The sequence below is a fragment of the Hyperolius riggenbachi genome, chromosome 1, assembly GCF_040937935.1.
Source record: "Hyperolius riggenbachi isolate aHypRig1 chromosome 1, aHypRig1.pri, whole genome shotgun sequence".
Taxonomy (NCBI): Eukaryota; Metazoa; Chordata; class Amphibia; order Anura; family Hyperoliidae; genus Hyperolius; species Hyperolius riggenbachi.
In genome coordinates this window covers 179,217,599-179,237,972 of record NC_090646.1, presented here as the reverse complement: position 1 = coordinate 179,237,972, position 20,374 = coordinate 179,217,599, and the positions used below count along the sequence as shown (strand labels likewise).

General features: G+C 43.3%; 1 protein-coding gene across 1 annotated transcript in view; it reads right to left on the bottom strand.

Annotated features, from left to right (window-relative positions):
• Window positions 1-6,375, bottom strand: part of LOC137563742 (uncharacterized) — a 42,348-nt gene extending 35,973 nt beyond the window's left edge. Inside the window, exon 1 of the mRNA XM_068276659.1 lies at window positions 6,271-6,375. Coding sequence (XP_068132760.1) covers window positions 6,271-6,375 — 105 coding nt within the window. The remainder of the gene's footprint in view (window positions 1-6,270) is intronic.
• Between the last annotated feature and the right edge of the window lie 13,999 nt (window positions 6,376-20,374).

The window sequence follows — 20,374 nt, the reverse complement described above, 5'->3', positions numbered from 1 at the left end:
AACTTATCTGTATGTATTTTGGGAGGAAACAGTAATGCCCAGAGGAAACCCACGCGGAAACGGGGAGAACATACAAACTCCTTGCAGATGTTAACCTGTCTGGGATTTGAACCGGTGACCCAGCACTGCAAGGCAAGAGCGCTAACCACTACCCCGCCGTGCTGCTCCACTTACATTTAAAATTAACACCTTACCTCCCACACTATCTCATAATTACCCAAATAAAAATTATTCATAAAAAATTACAATTAAAAAAATACATAAGTAGTTACTTTAGGGACTGAACTTTTTTTTTATATATATTTATGTCAATATTACTGTTAATTTTGAAAATATGGGCTTTTAAATAGTGATGGACACAAAACTGAAAAAATACACCTTTATTTTCTAATAAAATATTGGTGCCATACATTCACTGGCATAACAATAGGGCCTGCAGCCCCTGCTCCCATGGGGGGGGGGGGGGGGCCTGGGGTCCGCTCTGGGCCATTTTGGGGGGCTGGAGGGGTTGCAGCAAGAGGGGAAAGCCGTGGCCACAGTCGGCGGGGAGGGGGGACGTCCCCCCCCTCCCTCACCTCGGGGCTCTCCCCTCTGCGCTCCCCTCCAGCTTAAAGAAGTGTCCGTGGGCAGCGGCGGGCAGCAAACAGATACATACCTTCCGTGCCCTCCACCAGCCTGCGTTCCTCTCGCTAGCCTCTGACACGACTTCCTGTTATACCGGAAGTCGCGTCAGAGGCTAGCGAGAGGGATGCAGGCTGTAGCGCACGGAAGGTATGAATCTGTTTGCTGCCCGCCGCTGCTCGCCGCTGCCCACGGGCACTTCTTTAAGCTGGAAGTCCCCCCTCCCCGCTGACAGTGGCCATGGCTTTCCCTTCATGCTGCGACCCCTCCAACCCCCCAAAACGGCCCCGAGCGAGCCCCAGGGGGGGGGGGTGGCCCGCTCTGAAATTCTGCAGGGGGGGCCCAGTGGGGCCTAGTTCTGCCCCTGCATACATTCTACTAGGGAAATATTTAAAACATTGCAATAACTTGGCCAAATGGGAAAATAAAATGTGTGGGTTTCAATTACGGTAGCATGTATTATTTTAAAACTATAATGGCCGAAAACTGAGAAATAAGGATTTTTTTCCCCCAGTTTTTTTCTTATTTTCCCTGTTAAAATGCAATTAGAATAAAATAATTCTTAGCAAAATGTACCACCCAAAGACAGCCTAATTGTTGCCCCCCCCCCAAGATTTGTTGTGATAAGTAGTAATAAAGTTATAGGTGAATAAATGGAAGGTGAGCTGAGGTGAAAATTGCTCAGGTACAGAAGGACAAAAACCCCTCAGTAGCAAAGTGGTTAAAGGCAACCAGCCCACAGAACAATGAATTATGAAGATGAAGTAACTGACTTCTACCTACAAGCAAATCACAAAGTTAAACATATGTTTTTAAACTTTATTACACATTATTCACAAAACACAGGGACAAAATTAGTTAAAGGTCTGAGTTACTTTCCTGTGATGGCCTAATTCTTTTAGTAAAAGTTTAAAGAGAAACTTTAACCCAGGATTGACCTTCACCTTTTCTCCAATAGATCATCAGGGATATCTTTATTGCTGATATTGTGTTGAAACCCCTCCCACAGTGTGATGTCAGAGCTATGGCTCTGACAGTTTTCTGTCTGTGAACCTTGTTGCATTGTGGGAAATAACAGCTGTTTCCAACTGCCAAGCAAGCAGAAACTCCCTCTGTGCATAGAACTCTCAGTGAGGCCTGGTGCACACCAAAACCCGCTAGCAGATCCGCAAAATGCTAGCAGATTTTGAAACGCTTTTTGTTATTTTTCTGTAGCGTTTCAGCTAGCATCTTGCGGTTTTGTGAAGCGTTTTTGGTGTAGTAGATTTCAGATATTGTTACAGTAAAGCTGTTACTGAACAGCTTCTGTAACAAAAACGCCTGCAAAACCGCTCTGAACTGCCATTTTTCAGAGCGGTTTGCGTTTTTTCTATACTTAACATTGAGGCAGAAACGCATCCACAACCCAAAAAATGCCTCACCCCGGGAGTATGCGTTCCCGCTCTGGTGTGAACCACCCCATTGAGATACATTGACCAAGCGGATCCGCAGCCACAAGCGGCTGCAGAAACGCTGAAAAAGCCGCTCTGTGTGCACCAGCCCTGAACAAACATTCTGCAGCAATCATCTGGCACAACTAAAGATGTTTACCAGCTGTGATACATTTCAGAATGTAAATCAGAGAGAGGAACGATTTTACAAAGGGCAAACACTAAGTATGTTTTAACCTCTGGGAATTTCCACCTCCAGATATCATATATAGACTATACATTTCTTTCCACCCAATGAAAGCAGAGCACATCCTGACACCCCTCTAAGCCTATCCAAATCAGGGTTCAAGACTACGTTAAAGTCTCCCATTAGTAGCAGTGGACCTTCTAAAAGTGGGTGGAGTTTTCCTATAAGATCCGTTAGCACGGTTATGTTGAAGGGGGGTGGAACATATACTGATGCAATCACCAATGGCCGACTATCAATCTGACATTTAATTATTACAAAGTTCCCTTTATTGTCTACTCTGACTTCTGTAATTTTCCCAGGGAAAGGTTTGGCAACTAAAATTGCTGTGCCTCTAGAAAAGGAGGAATAATGAGCTAAGTAATAGTTTGCTATCCACGGTTTCTTAATCTCCTTAGCGGTATGCCCGACACTGTGCCGGGCATACCGCTCTGTGGCCCCAGGAGTCCCCCATAAATAAATAAATGTGGCAAATGGCTGTAAATCCTCTAGTTAGCACTAGGCTAGCAAGTAAGAGTCTCCGACACCCGTGGATACCCGCTGATCCCCCGCGATCCCCCCGTTTATACGTTAACCCTCCCCCCTGGATCGTGCTGCTTGAAACTCTGCTGTACATTTGTTAGTTGTATCTATGTTCCCCTTGTCCTCTTATTGTGCTTTGTAAAGCGCTGCGGAATATGTTGGCGCTACATAAATAAAAAATAATAATAATCCAGCAATCGTGCAGCCTCCCGGCACAGCTCCAGTCTCTCTATGGGGAGGATCGGGTTTGCGCATGACGTCGGCGATGTCATGACGTCATTTGCTATCCTGCCCATAGTGAACACCGGAGCTGTCCTGGGAGGCTGCGCCGATCACTGGATCCAGGCTGGGTAACGTATAAACGGGGGAGCGGCGAGGATCGGGGGGTTCCGGAGACTTCTTCTAGCTAGCCTAGGGCTAGCTAGAGGCTTTATAGCGATTTGACACATTTATAAAAAAAATCGGGCAAAAAGTAACAAAACCTCCTGAGCGGCGTAACGCTCAGGAGGTTAAGTACTACCCCTTTCGCACCAACTAGATGGGTTTCTTGCAGACATGCAATTTGTGGCGAGAGCTTACAGATGTGATTAAACCATAGATTCCTCTTAATTGGATTATTCATTCCTCGGACATTCCAGGAAAGTAACTTAAGTAACATAATTTTCCAGGGATGTAACAGTGAACCAACAGGATCTGGTCATTTTTCCTCTGTTCAGTATAACGGCAGTTTAGATATTTTTTAGTAACTATGCTTCCGGATTGAAACACGCACAGACAACACATAACTCCCACACACAAGAGAAAAAAACAACTCAAACCCTGACCCACCCCACCCCCTGTCTAAGATCACAGAAGGTCTTAAGCCCTTAACTGTAGTAAAAGTGGGGTAACAATAACTGACCGCTATGTCTCCGGCTCAGCGAAGTACACCACAGAACTAGTTCCCGTGGTTACAACCAGCACAGATTATTAACACAAAGGCTTAGTTATAGGTGAGAAATAATATTTAGATACATAAAACAATAAGTACCTGTAGGCATGAAAGGTAACCTGTATTTTCCTTCGAGGGCCTATATTCTTATATATATGCAAAACTTTTCAAAGCACATAAAACACAATGATATAAACATTGGCCACAAGAGGGCATTATCATCACAGATAAACAAGAGCAATTTGAAATAAGCTATGAGTTAGAAATAGGCCTGTGGAGAAAAAAATTAGGCAGATTTGGATTTACAGCATCTTAACTAGAAACCACAACTGTTTCGAGAACTTCAGAGTGCATAGAAGTGCGCGGATAGAGTCACACATTGTATAAAAGTCACATAATAAATGCAACCTTCAGTATATTACAAACTGCCCTGCAAAAGAAGAAAGGATTATATATATGCCAGGTTGCAATATAGTATTAAGCTACTCAGAGAGACAGACTGATACTCCCAGATATTGCAGCATAAGTAGAAGTTGCATAGAGTACGCAGAGTGCTGATCCACCATCTTAAGTGCTGGCATGTTGCCCATTGCGTTTATTTTGTGCTGAAATGTTGCCCACATTGCGTTTATTTTGTGCTGAAATGTTGCCCACAATTCGTTTATTTTGTGCTGACATGTTGCCCATTGCGTTTATTTTGTGCTGACATGTTGCCCACATTGTGTTTATTTTGGTCTGACATGTTACCCATTGCGTTTATTTTGTGCTGAAATGTTGCCCACATTGCGTTTATTTTGTGCTGACATGTTGCCCAATGCGTTTATTTTGTGCTGACATGTTGCCCACATTGCGTTTATTTTGTACTGAAATGTTGCCCCCATTGCATTTATTTTGTGTTGAAATGTTGCCCCCATTGCGTTTATTTTGTGCTGACATGTTGCCCATTGTGTTTATTTTGTGCTGACATGTTGCCCACATTGCGTTTATTTTGTACTGACATGTTGCCCATTGCGTTTATATTGTGCTGAAATGTTGCCCGTATTGCGTTTATTTTGTGCTGACATGTTGCCCATTGCGTTTATTTTGTGCTGACATGTTGCCCACATTGCGTTTATTTTGTGTTGAAATGTATCCCCTATTGTGTTTATTTTGTGTTGAAATGTTGCCCCCATTGCGTTTATTTTGTACTGACATGTTGCCCACATTGCGTTTATTTTGTGCTGAAATATTGCCCCCATTGTGTTTATTTTGTGCTGACATGTTGCCCACATTGCGTTTATTTTGTGCTGACATGTTGCTGTAATGATCAGTGGTACTCTGCTGATCAGAGTGAGCTCAAACAGACTAGTTAGTAATACAACAGTAATAAGTTCAGCAAAATTTCAGTATTTTAATAAAGGTGTGATTACACGTGTTTTGGTGCACATTAGCTCAGGAGTACTCCTAAGTGATAGCCCCTGGCTGTGGGGACTATCACTAATTCTAGAGAGGTCATACAAGCAGGGTCGGTAACTGATTGGTCAGGTCGCAGTACAAAATCGGTAAGCAGAATCATAGTCAGAGTATAGCCAAGGTCGGCAACAATCAGATATGCGGAAGTACAGAATCAGAGGGCTGGGACAGAGTCGAGGTCAGGCCGGGGTCGGCAACAAGACAGATAGGCAGAGTACAGAATCGTGAGGCAAAGGATAGTCAGAAGTTCAGGCAAGGTTCATACACATAAAGGCAACAATATCAGTTATAATTATAGCTATCAATAAATTCCTAGCTATGTGTGAAATCCCCGAGGTCCTGCCGGATCAAAGCACACTGGGAACTAACTAAGGTCTGAGAGCTTAACCGCAAAGTTTCAGCAACAGCAGACAACGATGTACTGAAAGCCCGGGTCTTAAATGCAAACGGTAATGCCCGCGGCTCCGCCCATACTCCTCAACCAATCAGATGGCAAAGGGTCAGACCAGAGTTGTCAGCTGACTGGACGGTCAGCTGACCTTCCTCCTCAGCGCATAAAGGTCCTGTCTCTGGGTGCGCGCGTGCTCTGAATGCACCCTGGAGAGACCTGACCTGGTGGGAAGCGATGCCGAGGAGGCAGCGGCGGAATCCACCGTGATGTAAGACGCGAGAGCGGCGGTCGCGCCGCTCTCCGCTGCAGAGGTAATTTTGCTACTACTGACAGTTGCCTATTGCGTTTATTTTGTGCTGACATGTTTCCCACATTGCGTTTATTTTGTGCTGACATGTTGCCCATTGCGTTTATTTTGTGCTGACATGTTGCCCACATTGCATTTATTTTCTGGTGTGTGGGGTAACTGTTGCTGCATTTATTATTTATAGTTGGCTATGTTTGCTGCTTTGGGGTTACCATATGCTATTAAATAGCATCACACACTGCTTTCTTATGCCTCGCTGTTACATCATTACGTTAGCTCCACCCATACAATGTCATGGCCACTCCCATTTTTGGCACTTCCCCCCCCCCCAATCCCGGGTTGAACCCACAAAAAATCTGGTCACTGTACCTGATACAAAGATATAGTGGAGCCACTAAATTCCAGATCTGGGGCTAGTCTAGCTTTCCGCAGGATTTTGAGTTTGTCCCTATAATTCAAAAACGTTGCCTCCATAGGTCTAGGTGCAGCACCAGGTTTTGGGGGACCTCCAGGGACTCTGTGTGCCCGTTCAATAGAAAAAGTGTGTGATAGTTCCATATTAGGGATCGAGTGTTGCAGCCATTTTTCTAGGAAGTTTTAAGGGGAGTTGCCCTCTGATTTCTCAGGGAAGCCAACAAAACGGAGGTTGGATCTGCGTGATCTGTTCTCTAAGTCATCCAGTTTCAGTGTATGCTGATCAGTGATCTTATGAGTATTAGCTTGTGCTGCTTGCAGTGGTTTAACAGTGTCCTCTAAGTCACTGATTCTCCTGCCAGATTCTGCTGCCCTTTCATGTAGATTTCTCAAATCAGCTTTTACTAGTGATAAGTCTGACTGTAGAGTGTCCAGTCTCATAGGTACAGTGGCTTGCATAGCTTTAATGGCTTCTAGAAGCTCGGATCTAGTGGGCTCCCCCTCCTCCATGTTTGATTCCTCCACACTGGCTGCCTGTGTTTGCCTGCCCTTGGACTGCTTATTCTTGACCCTTTGCTGCTTAGGTGCTGTGTCTTTACTCACAGTTTGTCCCCCTCTGGTGCATGAGCTGACTGCTGTCTCCTCTGTGTCCATCTTAGGGGCTGGCGGAGAGGCGCTGTTCTCAGCCGCTGGATCAGTGGGCTGGAACAGAGTGGCGCCATCTTGCCCTGCGCCATGTGCATATTTGGCCAGCTTCTCTGCTGCCTCAACGGCTCTCTCGGACCCAGATTTTGTCATGGCTGGGTTCGGGAGGAAGCCCTTGGTGTCTGCTTCCAGCTGGGATACTTCGGCTGCGCTGATGTCGCCAGGGGAAGCCAAGATACTGCAGGATGTGAGCTGAGCCGGAGGAGCAGCGGTGAGACACGTCCTCACTCGCCCATAGCTAGCCACGCCCCCAGAATAAAATAATTCTTAGCAAAAATTACCACCCAAAGAAAGTCTAAGTGTTGGTGAAAAAAAAACAAGATATTGTATAGATTGTTTCGTTGTGATAAGTAGTAATACAGTTATAGGCAAATTAATGGAAGGAGTGCTATTGCTCTGGTTTTTCAGGGGAAAACCCCTTGGAGGTGAAGTGGTTAAAGGACAACTTAAATGAGAAGAATATGGAGGCTTCCATGTTTATTTCCTTTTTAGTTGCCTGGCAGCCATATTGATCAATTTGGCTGCAGCAGTAACAAGCATGCAGCTAATCTTGTCAGATCTGGCAATAATGTTAGAAACACATGCTTTTCCTATGCTATGTTCAGACTCTGGTTAAAGGTATTAGAGGCAGAGATCAGTAGGACAGCCAGGAAAACCAGTTTGCTACATGCATACAGTACATTCACATTGTTGGCGTGTGCCTGTGAATGCCAAATGGCATGAATGTTAGTCTTGTGGCTGCAGCCCCCTTTGAGCAATGCACGTGCGCATGTTACCTGCCAGTAAAGTATGGATATGTGAATGATAACATATGTTCCCAAAACCAATCTAAGTGTCTAATTAGGAATGATTACTGTTGCAAAGAGCAACAGAAATAATTCCATTGTAAATGACGTATACTGCCATTTCCTGCTGGCTGAAATGCATCTGGAGCTGCATTCTAATCCGACAGGAAAATGTGTGACATCTAGTGGCCCAAAAATATATTAGAGTCAAAAATATTACAATAAACATTTCCTATACCAACAACTCAATTATCCCTTCAATGCTCTCCCTGTCCCCATATAACACATTTGTTATAGCCAGTGAGAGTTTAAAAAACATTACATACATTGTTACCTTAAAAGATACATCCAGGCTGGAAAAAAAATAACGATCCACTTATCTGGGGCTTCCTCCAACCCCTGGCAGCCATCCTGTGCCCTTGCCGCAGCTCCAGTGGCTCCCAGTCTCCTCCGCTGGTGAAGCCGACCTCGCCAGGTCGGGTTCCCAGGTCGGCTTCTTCTGCGCTCCACCATGCGGGTCACATGGTCTCGCTGACATCATCATGCAGTTCTGTCCTGATGACGTCAGCGATACCACATGACCAGCGCATATATCTTGGCATACATTAGATCTACAAAGATGTCATAAGAACACCACTTGGGTCATAAGATCTAAATAAAATGTTATTTATGTAATGTTGATTAGAAATGATGTAGATTGCGTATGTTAATAAGCCAAGTAGCATCGTATATTTACGCACCTGCTCAGAAAACCCGATAGTTTAAAATGACACAAAATGTCAGAATGTCCCAGTTAAAAATAAGTTTGAATTTTGTGCGTCACCATAAAATCCCCTAACAGACGCCGGCTTAGAAATGTTACTATAAGAAGGCATTACCAGGCATTGTATTCTATTCAGCCTTAAAGAGAGTCTGAAGCGAGAATAAAACTCGCTTCAGCTCTTATATTCAGCAGGGGCATGTGTGCCCCTGCTAAAATGCCGCTATGACGTGGCTAAACGGGGGTCCCTTACCTCCCAAATCCCCTCGTGGAGTCCAGGGGATCTCTTCCTGGTGAGGCAGGGCTAATGGCCGCAGCCCTGCCTCCACGCGCGTCTGTCAGCGCGCATCTCAGCCTCTCCCCCGCCCCTCTCAGTCTTCCTTCGCTGAGAGGGGCGGGGGAGAGGCAGCGATGCGCCACTGATAGACGGCGCTGAGAGGCAGGGCTGCAGCCGTTAGCCCTGCCTCAAGAGCAGCAAAATCTATGACCAAGTTGGTCATGGATTTTGCAGGGGGGGATTTGGGAGGTAAGGGACCCCCGTTTAGCCGCAGGATAGCGGCGATTTAGCAGGGGCACACATGCCCCTGCTGAATATAAGCTCTGAAGCGAGATTTATTCTCGCTTCAGTGTCATTTTAAACTCTACTGACTGAGGCCTAGAGACTCTACCTTCCACTGCGATTCTAGAACCCAAGAGAGGTGATGTGCATTATTCTTGGTGAATTTATTGACAATAGCTTATATAAACGTTAAAGAGTTGTCATTTCAAAGTTCAGCAGTTTTAAGTTTTTTAGATTTTTAGAACTTTTTGATGTTATTTTTTTACCAATCAGTAAACAAGCATTACTATTTAAATGCAATTGCAAGCTTAGGGACAACTACCTAGCTGTGCTTGATTAAGATATATCTACTTAAAGTTCTTTAAATAAGAATAGAGCTCTATATACTACTGATAAGGATAAAGCTATATTTGTGTGCACCATACATTGTACAATCTCGAGATAACAATTAGCGATGGAGGATAAAATCTACACAAGAAGAGTTGCTATATTGATATGGACTTTTTTCACTAAAGGAACTTTGACAATGTATATTGGATGATGGACAACAACTGGAGAGATCCTTGTATATATGCTTTATCTATTTTGTATATCAATATAATTTTATAAAATTCAACTGATGAGTGTTGTGTATGTTTTCCAGAGATAAACCTGTTAACCTGTAAATATTCTGTTTGTAGTGAGCTATGCGTCTTACTTACACTGCTATTGATTATGATGACTTTCTTCTTTGCTCTAATAGATTATTTACAGCATATTATATACAACCAGCATTTTTTTTTACTAGAACAGCATTCAAAGGGTTACACACAGGACTTAGAAGCTCCCCTGCAGGGAAAGCTGGACGAATCAGAACTACAGTTGTGTTCAAAATTATTCAACCCCCAATGCTGTAAAGGGTTTTAGGGAACTTAGTGTACATTTGTAATTGTGTTCAGAATGAAATCTTACAAGGACTTCTTAAAGAACAAAATGCAACTAAAATTACATCAATTGTTTTTGTAATACAGTATTAAATGCTTTTTTTGTGTGATTTCTTCATTGACACAGTTATTCAACCCCTTAAAAACTACGGGCCATATCCTATTCTAGGTGATAAGTAGCTGGCAGATGCGAGCTACTTATCACCTTGCCATCGCACAAGGATTACCCGGAAAATCCTATTGCCCATATCCTTCGCGCGATGGCCGATCATTAGGGAGCATTACTCAGGCGAAAAGCCTGAGCGATGCTCCCTTTTACCGGGCGTTGGGGAGCGAGGTTAATGCTGTGGTGCTGTCCTTCAGCACACTCACACGCCGAACATCCGCCGCCATCTTCCGCTACAGCATCTGGGGGTCTCTGGGCTATCTGAGCCATTTTATTGGTTTAGACAGCGGACCAATGGGGAGCCCAGGCTGCAGATTCAAAGATGCTTTGCCCGGGCGGCAAGAGGGGTCAGGTGATCGGCGGCGATATGTATAATGACAGGGGTGCCTAGCAGAGCTACGTGGGGGGCTTCTAAAGTGTGCGGTGACCTGACGGGGAGCTCTGGGGGTCTCCTTATTAAAGGAGACCCCCAGATGCTGCTTTTTGCAGGTCTAAACTAACACTCATGTCTGCCGGGAAGCATCGCTTCCCGGAGGCATGCAAAAGGTAACTGGATACTGTGTTAAGAACTCACTGAGTGATTATATCGCCCAAGCGAGTTCTTTTCTGCCTGGGGGGGGGTCTAAAGTTTAATAAGATTAGGCGATGCCCCCATCGCCTAAATTAAGAACTCGCCAGCGTTAAGCTTCAGCAATAGAATATGGCCCTACCACTCTTAAGTGTTTTCGATCAGGCATTGAAAACACCTGTGGATGTTAACGAGCAGCAATCAAGCATAATTAGCACCAATTAGGCAGATTTAAAATAACTGTGATACTCAGCTCCTTCTAGACATTTACTGGTGTGTTTACAAACATGGTGAAGTCAAGAGAATGGTCCAGGAAGACAAGAGAAGAGGTGATTTCTCTTCCCAGGAAGGGCAAGGGCTATAAGAAGATTCCAAAGATTTTAAACATAACAAGAGACACCATAGGAAGCATCATTTCTCAAATTCAAGGCAAAGGTCACTGTTGAAAAGCTACCAGGCCATGGCAGAAAGAAGATGCTGACTTCGACTGCTACCGCTACCTGAAGCGCAAAGTGGAGAAAAGTCCCCGTGTGACTGCTGAGGAACTGAAAAAAAGATTTGTCAGATGCGGGTACTGAAGTTTCAGCTGAAACAATAAGGCGAACATTGCGTAATGAAGGCCTCCATGCCAGAACTCCCAGGCGCACCCTCTTGCTGTCTCCAAAGAATAAGAGGAATCGACTGCAGTATGTATGCCAAAAGTCATGTGGACAAACCACAAAAGTTTTGGGATAGTGTTCTGTGGACTGATGAAGCAAAATTAGAACTGTTTGGGCCCATGGATCAATGCCATGTTTGGAGGAGGAAGAACAAGTCCTATGAAGAAAGGAACACCTTGCCTACTGTGAAGCATGGGGGTGGGGTGGGGGGGGTGTCAATCATGCTTGGGGCTGTTTTGCTTCTGCAGGTACAGGGAAGCTTCAGCGTGTGCAAGGTACCATGAATTCTCTTTATTACCAGGAGATATTGGATGAAAATGTGATGCAGTTTGTCACAAACCTGAGGCTTGGGAGACGTTGGACCTTTCAACACGACAATGATCCCAAGCATACCTCTAAGTCCACTAGAGCATGGTTGCAGATTAAAGGCTGGAACATTTTGGAGTGGCCATCGCAGTCACCAGACTTAAATCCGATTGAGAACCTCTAGTGGGACTTAAATAAAGTAGTTGCAGCGCGCAAGCCTAAGAATGTGACTGAACTGGAGGTTTTTGCCCATGAAGAATGGGCTAAGATACCCGTAGATCGCTGCAAGACACTTGTGTGAAGCTATGCTTCATGTTTAAAAGCTGGTATAACCGAATAAGCATGTTGTACTGAGTACTAAGAATGAATGTCACTTGGGGGTTGAATAAAACTGATAATGATGTGAGCACAGAAAAGACATTTGTGGTTATTTCATTATAAATGTTGTTATATTTGTCTGACTTACAAGTGCCTCTTTGATTTAATTGTAAACAAGATGACTGAAATGATCAAAATCAATGTCAAACTGGCCAAAACACTCAATTTCAGTGGGGTTAAATCATTTTGAACACAATTGTAGAGATACTGTTATCTTGAGTTTAATTGTATCAAGTAAGAAATGTAAACACACCCTTCTCTGACACTGCAAACTCTCCTGAAGACTAGAGATGTGGCGAACGGTTCCCGAACCGTTCGCCGGCGAACATCTCTAAATTCATGGGCCTCTTACTACTTCCGGGTCGCAATGACCCGGAGTAGTACGCCTGGGCTGCCCGGCGGAGCGCGTCCTAGATCGCGCTCCCGTTGCCGGGCACTCTCTGCGCATGTGCGTGACGTCATGAGTGACGTCACGCTCATGCGCAGAGAGCGCCCGGCAACAGGAGCGCGATCTAGGACGCGCTCCGCCGGGCAGCGCAGGCGTACTACTCCGGGTCATTGCGACCCGGAAGTAGTAAGAGGCCCAGAGAGGTTCGCCAGGCGAACTGTTCGGCCCAACTCTACTGAAGACAGTGAGACAATCAGAAAGCATCAGAAAGCATTTGTGCTGATGAATAAAGCAGTTATGAATAAAATGCAAAGTCAACTTTCAGAGCAAAAAAAAGTGTACTTTGGGAACGTATAATTTCTAAATGAATAATAATACTTATGCACAAAAGCAAATATGATAACCGTATCGCATATAAAAAGTAGGAAAGCATGTTTTTATTTAATATTATGTCAGGGTTTTATACCGCTTTAAAGTAGTTGATAATCATTTAAGGCAGATGTCGATAAGATATTTGACAAACGGATCCATTGTCCGTTCCACTCAATGGACAAAAATATGCTGCAGGACCTATTTTCCCGGACTGTTGTGCCCAGCGGACCGGAAACGGAAAGTTTTGCAGCTACATAGGAACAAATAGAAAACGGACAGTTTACAGCACACTGGCTGTAACAACTGACAGTTTTTACCTGATCCTGATGACCAGATCCCTATGGCCGGTTCCGTGAAAAAACGCAAATGTGAACCAGGCCTTAAAGAGGAACTCCAGTGAAAATAATGTAATAAAAAAGTGCTTCAATTTTACAATAATTATGTATAAATGATTTAGTCAGTGTTTGCCCATTCTAAAATCTTTTAAATCCCTGATCTACATTCTGACATTAATTACATGGTGACATTTTTACTGTTGGCAGGTGATGTAGCTGCTGCATGCTTTTTTGGCAGTTAGAAACAGCTGTAAACAGCTATTTCCCACAATGCAACAAGGTTCACAGGCAAGAAACTGCCAGAATACCACGGTCCTCAGAGTTTCTTGTGGGGGGGGGTTTCACCACAATATCAGCCATACAGAGCCCCCTGATGGTCTGTTTGTGAAAAAGAATAGATTTCTCATGTAAAAGGGGTATCAGCTACTGATTGGGATAATGTTCAATTCTTGGTCGGAGTATCTCTTTAACCACTTGAGGACCACAGTGGTAAACTCCCCTAAAGACCAGCCTGTTTTTTTTTCATAAATGGCCACTGCAGCTTTAAGGCCAAGCTGCAGGGCCGCACAACACAGCACACGAGTGACCCCCCCTCCTTTTCTCCCCACCAACAGACCTCTCTGTTTGTGGGGTCTGATCGCCCCCCTTGTGTTTATTTATTTTTTCATAAATATTCATGTTCATTGTTTTGTAGTGTTTTTTACTAATTCTGTGTTGTTTTTTTTTTTTTTAGAAATCTCCTCCCTCCCCCCAGCCGGCCAATCACGTGGTCGGCTGTCATAGGCTTCTGCCTATGAGAGCTGATCGCTCTCTTGTCCCCCAGGGGGACAGCCGTGTCACATGGATGTCCCCAGTACAGTGCTGCTGCTGATCGCAGGGCTATACTATGTAAATAGATGGTGATCACGCCATCTAGCAGTCTGAAGATGGGGCGGAGCTCCACCCCCGAGAAAGAGATGCGTGCACACTCTGCGCGCGATCTCTTTCAGTAGCCGGCTCCAGGACCTGACAACAATTTGCGTTAGGCGGTCCTGGGGCTGCAGCCACGGCCACGCCCATTAGCGTGGAGCAGTCGTAGAGTAGTTAAACACTGTTTTTTTTACATTTATTGTGAAGGTGCCAAATAAGGTGTGTTATTATTCATAATGTATAGAGTTCAAATCTGCTTTAAGTCATTTCTGGGAAAAGATGTTATTCCTGGTATTTTGGAAATCACAATTTCTTAAATATGAATTATAGTTTAAATGTTATGTTTCAGGGTCCTTTCTGATAACTTGTTATTCAGAAAACAAATGTTCCTTAAAGAACCAGAAAGCCGTTATTAGGGAATGTTGAAATAGAGATTAATGCAGGGAATACACGGGTCGATTTTGCTGCTCGATTCCACACCCGATCGTTTTCCGCCGCTCGATTCTGCGGGCGGTTCTCTTGTCTTCCATTGGTTTTTCTTATATTTTCCCATTGTCCTCCATGCAGAATCGAACACGATGTGTGCCAAGTTTCTAACATTTCATTCTGTAAAACGAAAGCAAAATAGTTTTCTAAATATATCTGAACATATTAAGTTAATGAAATTTCGGTAATGCAGCAATAGCTGTTGTGAAGAAAAAAAAACTTGTTTTACATGCTAGTCAATGCTGCACTCACAATTTCAAAAGGTTGTGCTGTAAATGTAATTAATCAAACATACAAGTAGTGTTAGGATATACAGGGGTTGGACAAAATAATGCAAACACCTAACATTTTGTCATTATAATCTTTAAACATGTTTTAAGCAATCAAAAGTTGACATATGTTACATCTTTTTTGTTTATTATTTTTGTTATTTGATGTTTAATTAAAATAATAGTTTTTTACAGATATTTAAACCAAAGTTGGTTATCATTTATAAAAATGGCAGATCTCTCAGACTTTCAAAGAGGCCAAATGGTTGGTGCTCATATGGCAAACGCTACTGTAACAGTAACTGCCCGAATGCTTGGCATTTCAAAAGGAACTGTCTCAAAAGTAATGACTGCCTTTGAAAGAGAAGGAAAAACTTCCTCAGCAAAGCTCAGGTGTGGCCAAAATTCGAAGTTGTCTGAGAGAGACCGTTGGACTTTAAATCAAATTGTTAGAAAAGCTTGCAAGACCACGGCTCCCAAAATCACTGCAGAGCTGAATAAACACCTACAGAACCCAGTTTCCACAAAAACTGTTCGTCTGGAGCTACACAAATCTGGATTCCACGGAAGAACTGCAATTAGAAAACCTCTGCTCTCAAAGCCAAATGTTTCAAAGCGTTTAGAGTGCTGTAGAAACCACCAGAATTGGTCCCTCGAGCAGTGGAAAAATTTGATTTTCTCTGATGAATTATCATTTACCTTATTTCTGACCTCCAACCGAGTGTACGTTTGGAGACAGCCAAAAGAAGCATTTCATCCAGACTGCCCTCTCTCAACCGTAAAACATGCCGGGGGTTCTATGATGATCTGGGGTGCTATTTCTTGGAAATCCGCCGGGCCAATTATTTCCCTTCATGGAAGAAATCCAACAAAGGACCGGCACCACAATGGTGTATTATAGCTCAAATACTTTAATGGATCATCAAGGAAAGCAACGACAGACTGCTGTTTCGGCCTATCCCAGGCCTTTGTCAAGTTGCACAAAGTGATATAAAAGAGTATTTGAGCTATAATACACCATTGTGGTGCCGGTCCTTTGTTGGATTTCTACTGTTACGACCCCTTTGGTACTGGGGTGGGACCTTGGCACACATTCATTCTTTGCATTGGTGCTCCTGGATCCATTTTGAACACCTTCATGGAGGAATTAACAGGCGAGACTATTTAGGAATTTTGGGAGACCAAGTTCATTCTGTGGTTCAAGAACTGTTTCCGGAGGGGAATGCCATCTTTTAAAATGATAATGCCCCAATCCATGCAGCTAAAATTGTTAAAGAATGGCACAAGGAACATTCTAATGAAGTTGAGCATCTCATCTGGCCACCACAATCCCCAGACCTCAACATTATTGAGCATTTATGGTCGTTATTAGAGACTCAAGTAAGAAGTCGATTTCCACCGCCATTGTCTCTAAAAGAACTGGAGGGGGTTTTAACTGAAGAATGGGCTAAAATTCCTTTGGAAACAATTCACGATTTGTATGAATCAATACCTCGGAGAATTGAGGCTGTAATTGCCGGAAAAGGTGGACCTACACCATATGAAAATATATTATTTTGATTTTCAAGCTGTTTCCATTATTTTGTCCAACCCCTGTATATTACTTGAACATTTTTAAACAATTTCATCAGAAACCTACAAAGAATTAATAAAAAGTATATACTGTATAATACTACACTATCAGGACTAGTAAGCGTATGTTAAAGAATGAGTGTACTGACCACTGATCCACAATACAGCTGTAGCATATTGCCAGTCTTGCCCCTCTAAAGAGTTTCTTGTTTGCCTTTTGTTTACAAATAGGGATGGCAGCAAACGGTTCCCAGAGAACGTGCAATACTCACCAGTGGCTTAGCTAAGGAGCTATGGGCCATGTTGTGAGTTTAACATGGGGCCCCTCAAGCATTCTGTACATAACAATTGATACGGTGAACCAAAACCTAGCCAAGGACAACACAGTGTCAGAGGTGCAAGAAGGGGATTAGGAAAGCTTGTTAATGATTATTATCATTCAAAGTATCTATAGAAGTGATCATTACAAGCACAGGACCAATAAAGAGCTAATTCAGCCATTATAGTTTTAAAATAATACATGCTACCATAATTAAAACCTGCGTATTTTATTTGCCCATTTGTCCCGGTTATTACACCGTTTAAATGATGTCCCTATCACAATGTATGATGCTGATATTTTATTTGGAAATAAAGGTGCATTTTTTTCAGTTTTTCGCCCATCACTTATTACTAGCCCATGATTTAAAAACTAACAGTAATATACCTTACGACATACATATTTGGAAATAAAGGTGCATTTTTTTTCAGTTTTTCGCCCATCACTTATTACTAGCCGATAATTTAAAAAATAACAGTAATATACCTTACGGCATACATATTTAAAAAGTTCAGTCCCTAAGGTAACTATTTATGTATTTTTTTCTATTTTGTTACAAAAAAAAGTAAAAAATAGTGTAGCTATTGGGGAGTGTGGGAGGTAAGGGGCTAATTTTAAAAGTAAAAAAAAAGTCATTATCTGGAAATTTTTATTTCCAAATGTAAATTTACTATTTGGCAGCTCACTTCTGTATGCATAGTATTACTATGCAACATGCGTGGACAGGACAGTAGAGGCTTTGCGAAAGACGGAGCCATCTCTTAGACGGCGTTGGTCTTTCATACGGGGACTTAGATCAATGAATCGGAATTGTGTTCTCATTAATTGATCTCCGGGCTAACGGAAGGTGGAGGGAGCACGCGCGATTACACGCGCTTGTCAGCGGCAGCAGTGTAGCCTATCTGGACAGAAATATCCATCCAGATAGGATTAAGTGGTTAATAGCAAAAAGAATATCATTGTACAACACTGCTGATGCTAGCAGACAATAATCACTTAATTACAGTAAATCAGTCAAGAAATACATGTATTAGAGATGCATACAACAATAAAGTAGGAACATTACTGGCACCAAATAACACATATTGATGGTACTGCAGATTCTGGACAGAAACAAAGAAAAACCCTGCAAAGCAGAAAATCCCACAGCAATGTATCTGGTAAGACCAAAGACAAATATCAGGGAATCAAAGAGTGAGGGCAACTGCAAAGCCACATAGGGTGTGAGAATAACACGTACAGTAAGTTACTATAATAAATGACTATTGTTCAATCCACTTATCCCAAATCAGGTGGAATTTAGACAGAGATTTCCTATGCAAATATATCAGTTTATTATAGTGCTCGATCAACTGTTGTTCTCCAACCCTGTCCCGTGATAGGTAGGAGCTTCAGTAGACAACCTTTTTAATGCAATCTCCTGTCTTGCATAAAATAAAGATTAAGGTAGCCATATATCAGGAGACTTGGTAGCCGAACGACCATCCGATTGGATTCTTATAATCCAATCGGATGAAAACCAGTGTCACCGAGTGCATGCCTGATCGACGATGCGACCAATTACGTGCCAAAATTGGTCACATTAATCGATCAGACATGCTGCAAGATGTTGGGCCATCATGGTTGGTCAGGTATACGACAGTCATGGCAAGCGATATCGTGACGAGCGACTAAAGTGACAAAACCCCTGATGATGTCCCCCTTAATGGTCAATGTGCTCCCTCTGGTGCTCAGTGCAGTCTAAATCACCTGTCTGTGGCTCCGGGCGCTGTCCTTAGTCCATACATGTGCCCCACGTGGCTGCTAGTGTACACATGTGCCCACATTACTATGGTAACCACGTGGCATGCGTGTATGGATGGAGGAGCCTGAAGTTAGCGGGGGACAAGTGGCAGACACATGCTGGTAATGTATAATGTATATGGGCTGCACGGTGGCAAACATGGTTAGCGCTCTCCCTTGCAGCGCTGGGTCCCTGGTTCAAATCCCTGCCAGGTCAACATCTGCAAGGAGTTGCAAGGATATATCCATCCAGATAGACTTAAGTGGTTAAGTGACAAGACAATATACTTTGTACAGTGCTGCAGAAGATGTTGGTGCTATATAATACTAAATAATAATAATAATATAGTGCACTGGGAAGCACATTGACCATTGGGGGGAGAGCGCCAGGCCAGCGAGGAGGCGGATACGGTGTCACAATGCCTATTCATATTAAGGCTGTGGCAAATGTTCATGCTATTCTAACTTGCTGCATGCAGACTTTGTATTAATGTCTATGTCCAGTCTCCATTAGAGTTCATACTCGTTATAAATGTGCGTTATACAACAGACCATTGTGGATCTAGCCTAAAGCATTTGTACTCAATGTCCAGCCAGGTACTCCTAGAATCTCAAGTGTGAATCAGCAATGCATTATAAATGCCATCTTTTACAACATTATTTTTTATTTAAATAGCACTAACATGGGTGAAATTGTAGATAGGTAGCTATCACTCTTGTCCTGAAGCACCAGCTGACTATTTGTAGCCCTTTTAATGGATGCAAAGAGATGCAATGCAGTGGAAAATGTGTAAGGGCCCATTTCCACTGGGCTCAGCATGCGTCTTGCAAGGCACAATGCCGCCACGGCTGTGATGTAAGAAACATCCAAATCGCTAAAGCAATGCTATGCAAATGGATACAGGGATTAACATGCGGGATGCAGAAAAATGCAGCAAACCGTCTGATTTTTTTTCCTTGATAGCGAATTGAATGGAAAACTCTTGGTTTCAATAGGCTGCATTTCCCCAACCAAATTATCATGCAGAGAAACGCTGAAAATTAGCATCAATAGAAATAGGCCCTGAGGGCTACACTGGTACACAATAATAATAGTAATCTTAACCACTTGCTGAGTGCGTCACGCTGACGGGTATGGACGCGGCAAAACAACAAACAAACAACAAACACAGAACATTTATATCGCACTTTTCTCCTGGCGGACTCAAAGCGCCAGAGCTGCAGCCACTAGGACCACTTAACGTCATTGGGGCTTCGTTTGCAGGAGATTGCATGCGCCGATGTGCACGCATCCCTACTTGGATGGCGGAGCTCCGCCCCACCTTCAGTTTCCCAGTGGCGATTGGTGCTAGGAGACTGCGGTATATTTACTAGGTATAGCGTTGCAATCTAAGGCAGTGCTGTACAGGAGATGGCCGTGTCACTCGGCTGTCCCCTCCAGACGCACAAAAGCAATTGCCCTGATAGGATGACAGAGTGAGGGAGGGAAGGGGATAAAAATAAAAAAAATGAGCAAATGTATTTAAAAATAAATATGAAAAATATTTGTAAAAAACAAAACAAAACATTGGGGGAGCAATCAGACCCCCACCAACAGAATAACTTGTGTGGTGAGTTGTGCGGCCCTGCAGCGAGGCCTTAAAGCTGCAGTGGCCAATTTAGTGAAAATGGCCTGGTCTTTAGGGGGCTTAACACTGCGGTCCTCAAGAGGTTAAAGTGAACCTCCAGACTAAAAATCTACTCAGCAGTACTGAAAAGGATTCGCGTTTCTTTAACAATTTCACAGCATCAGTACTTTGTTTTTCTTACCGAAGCCTC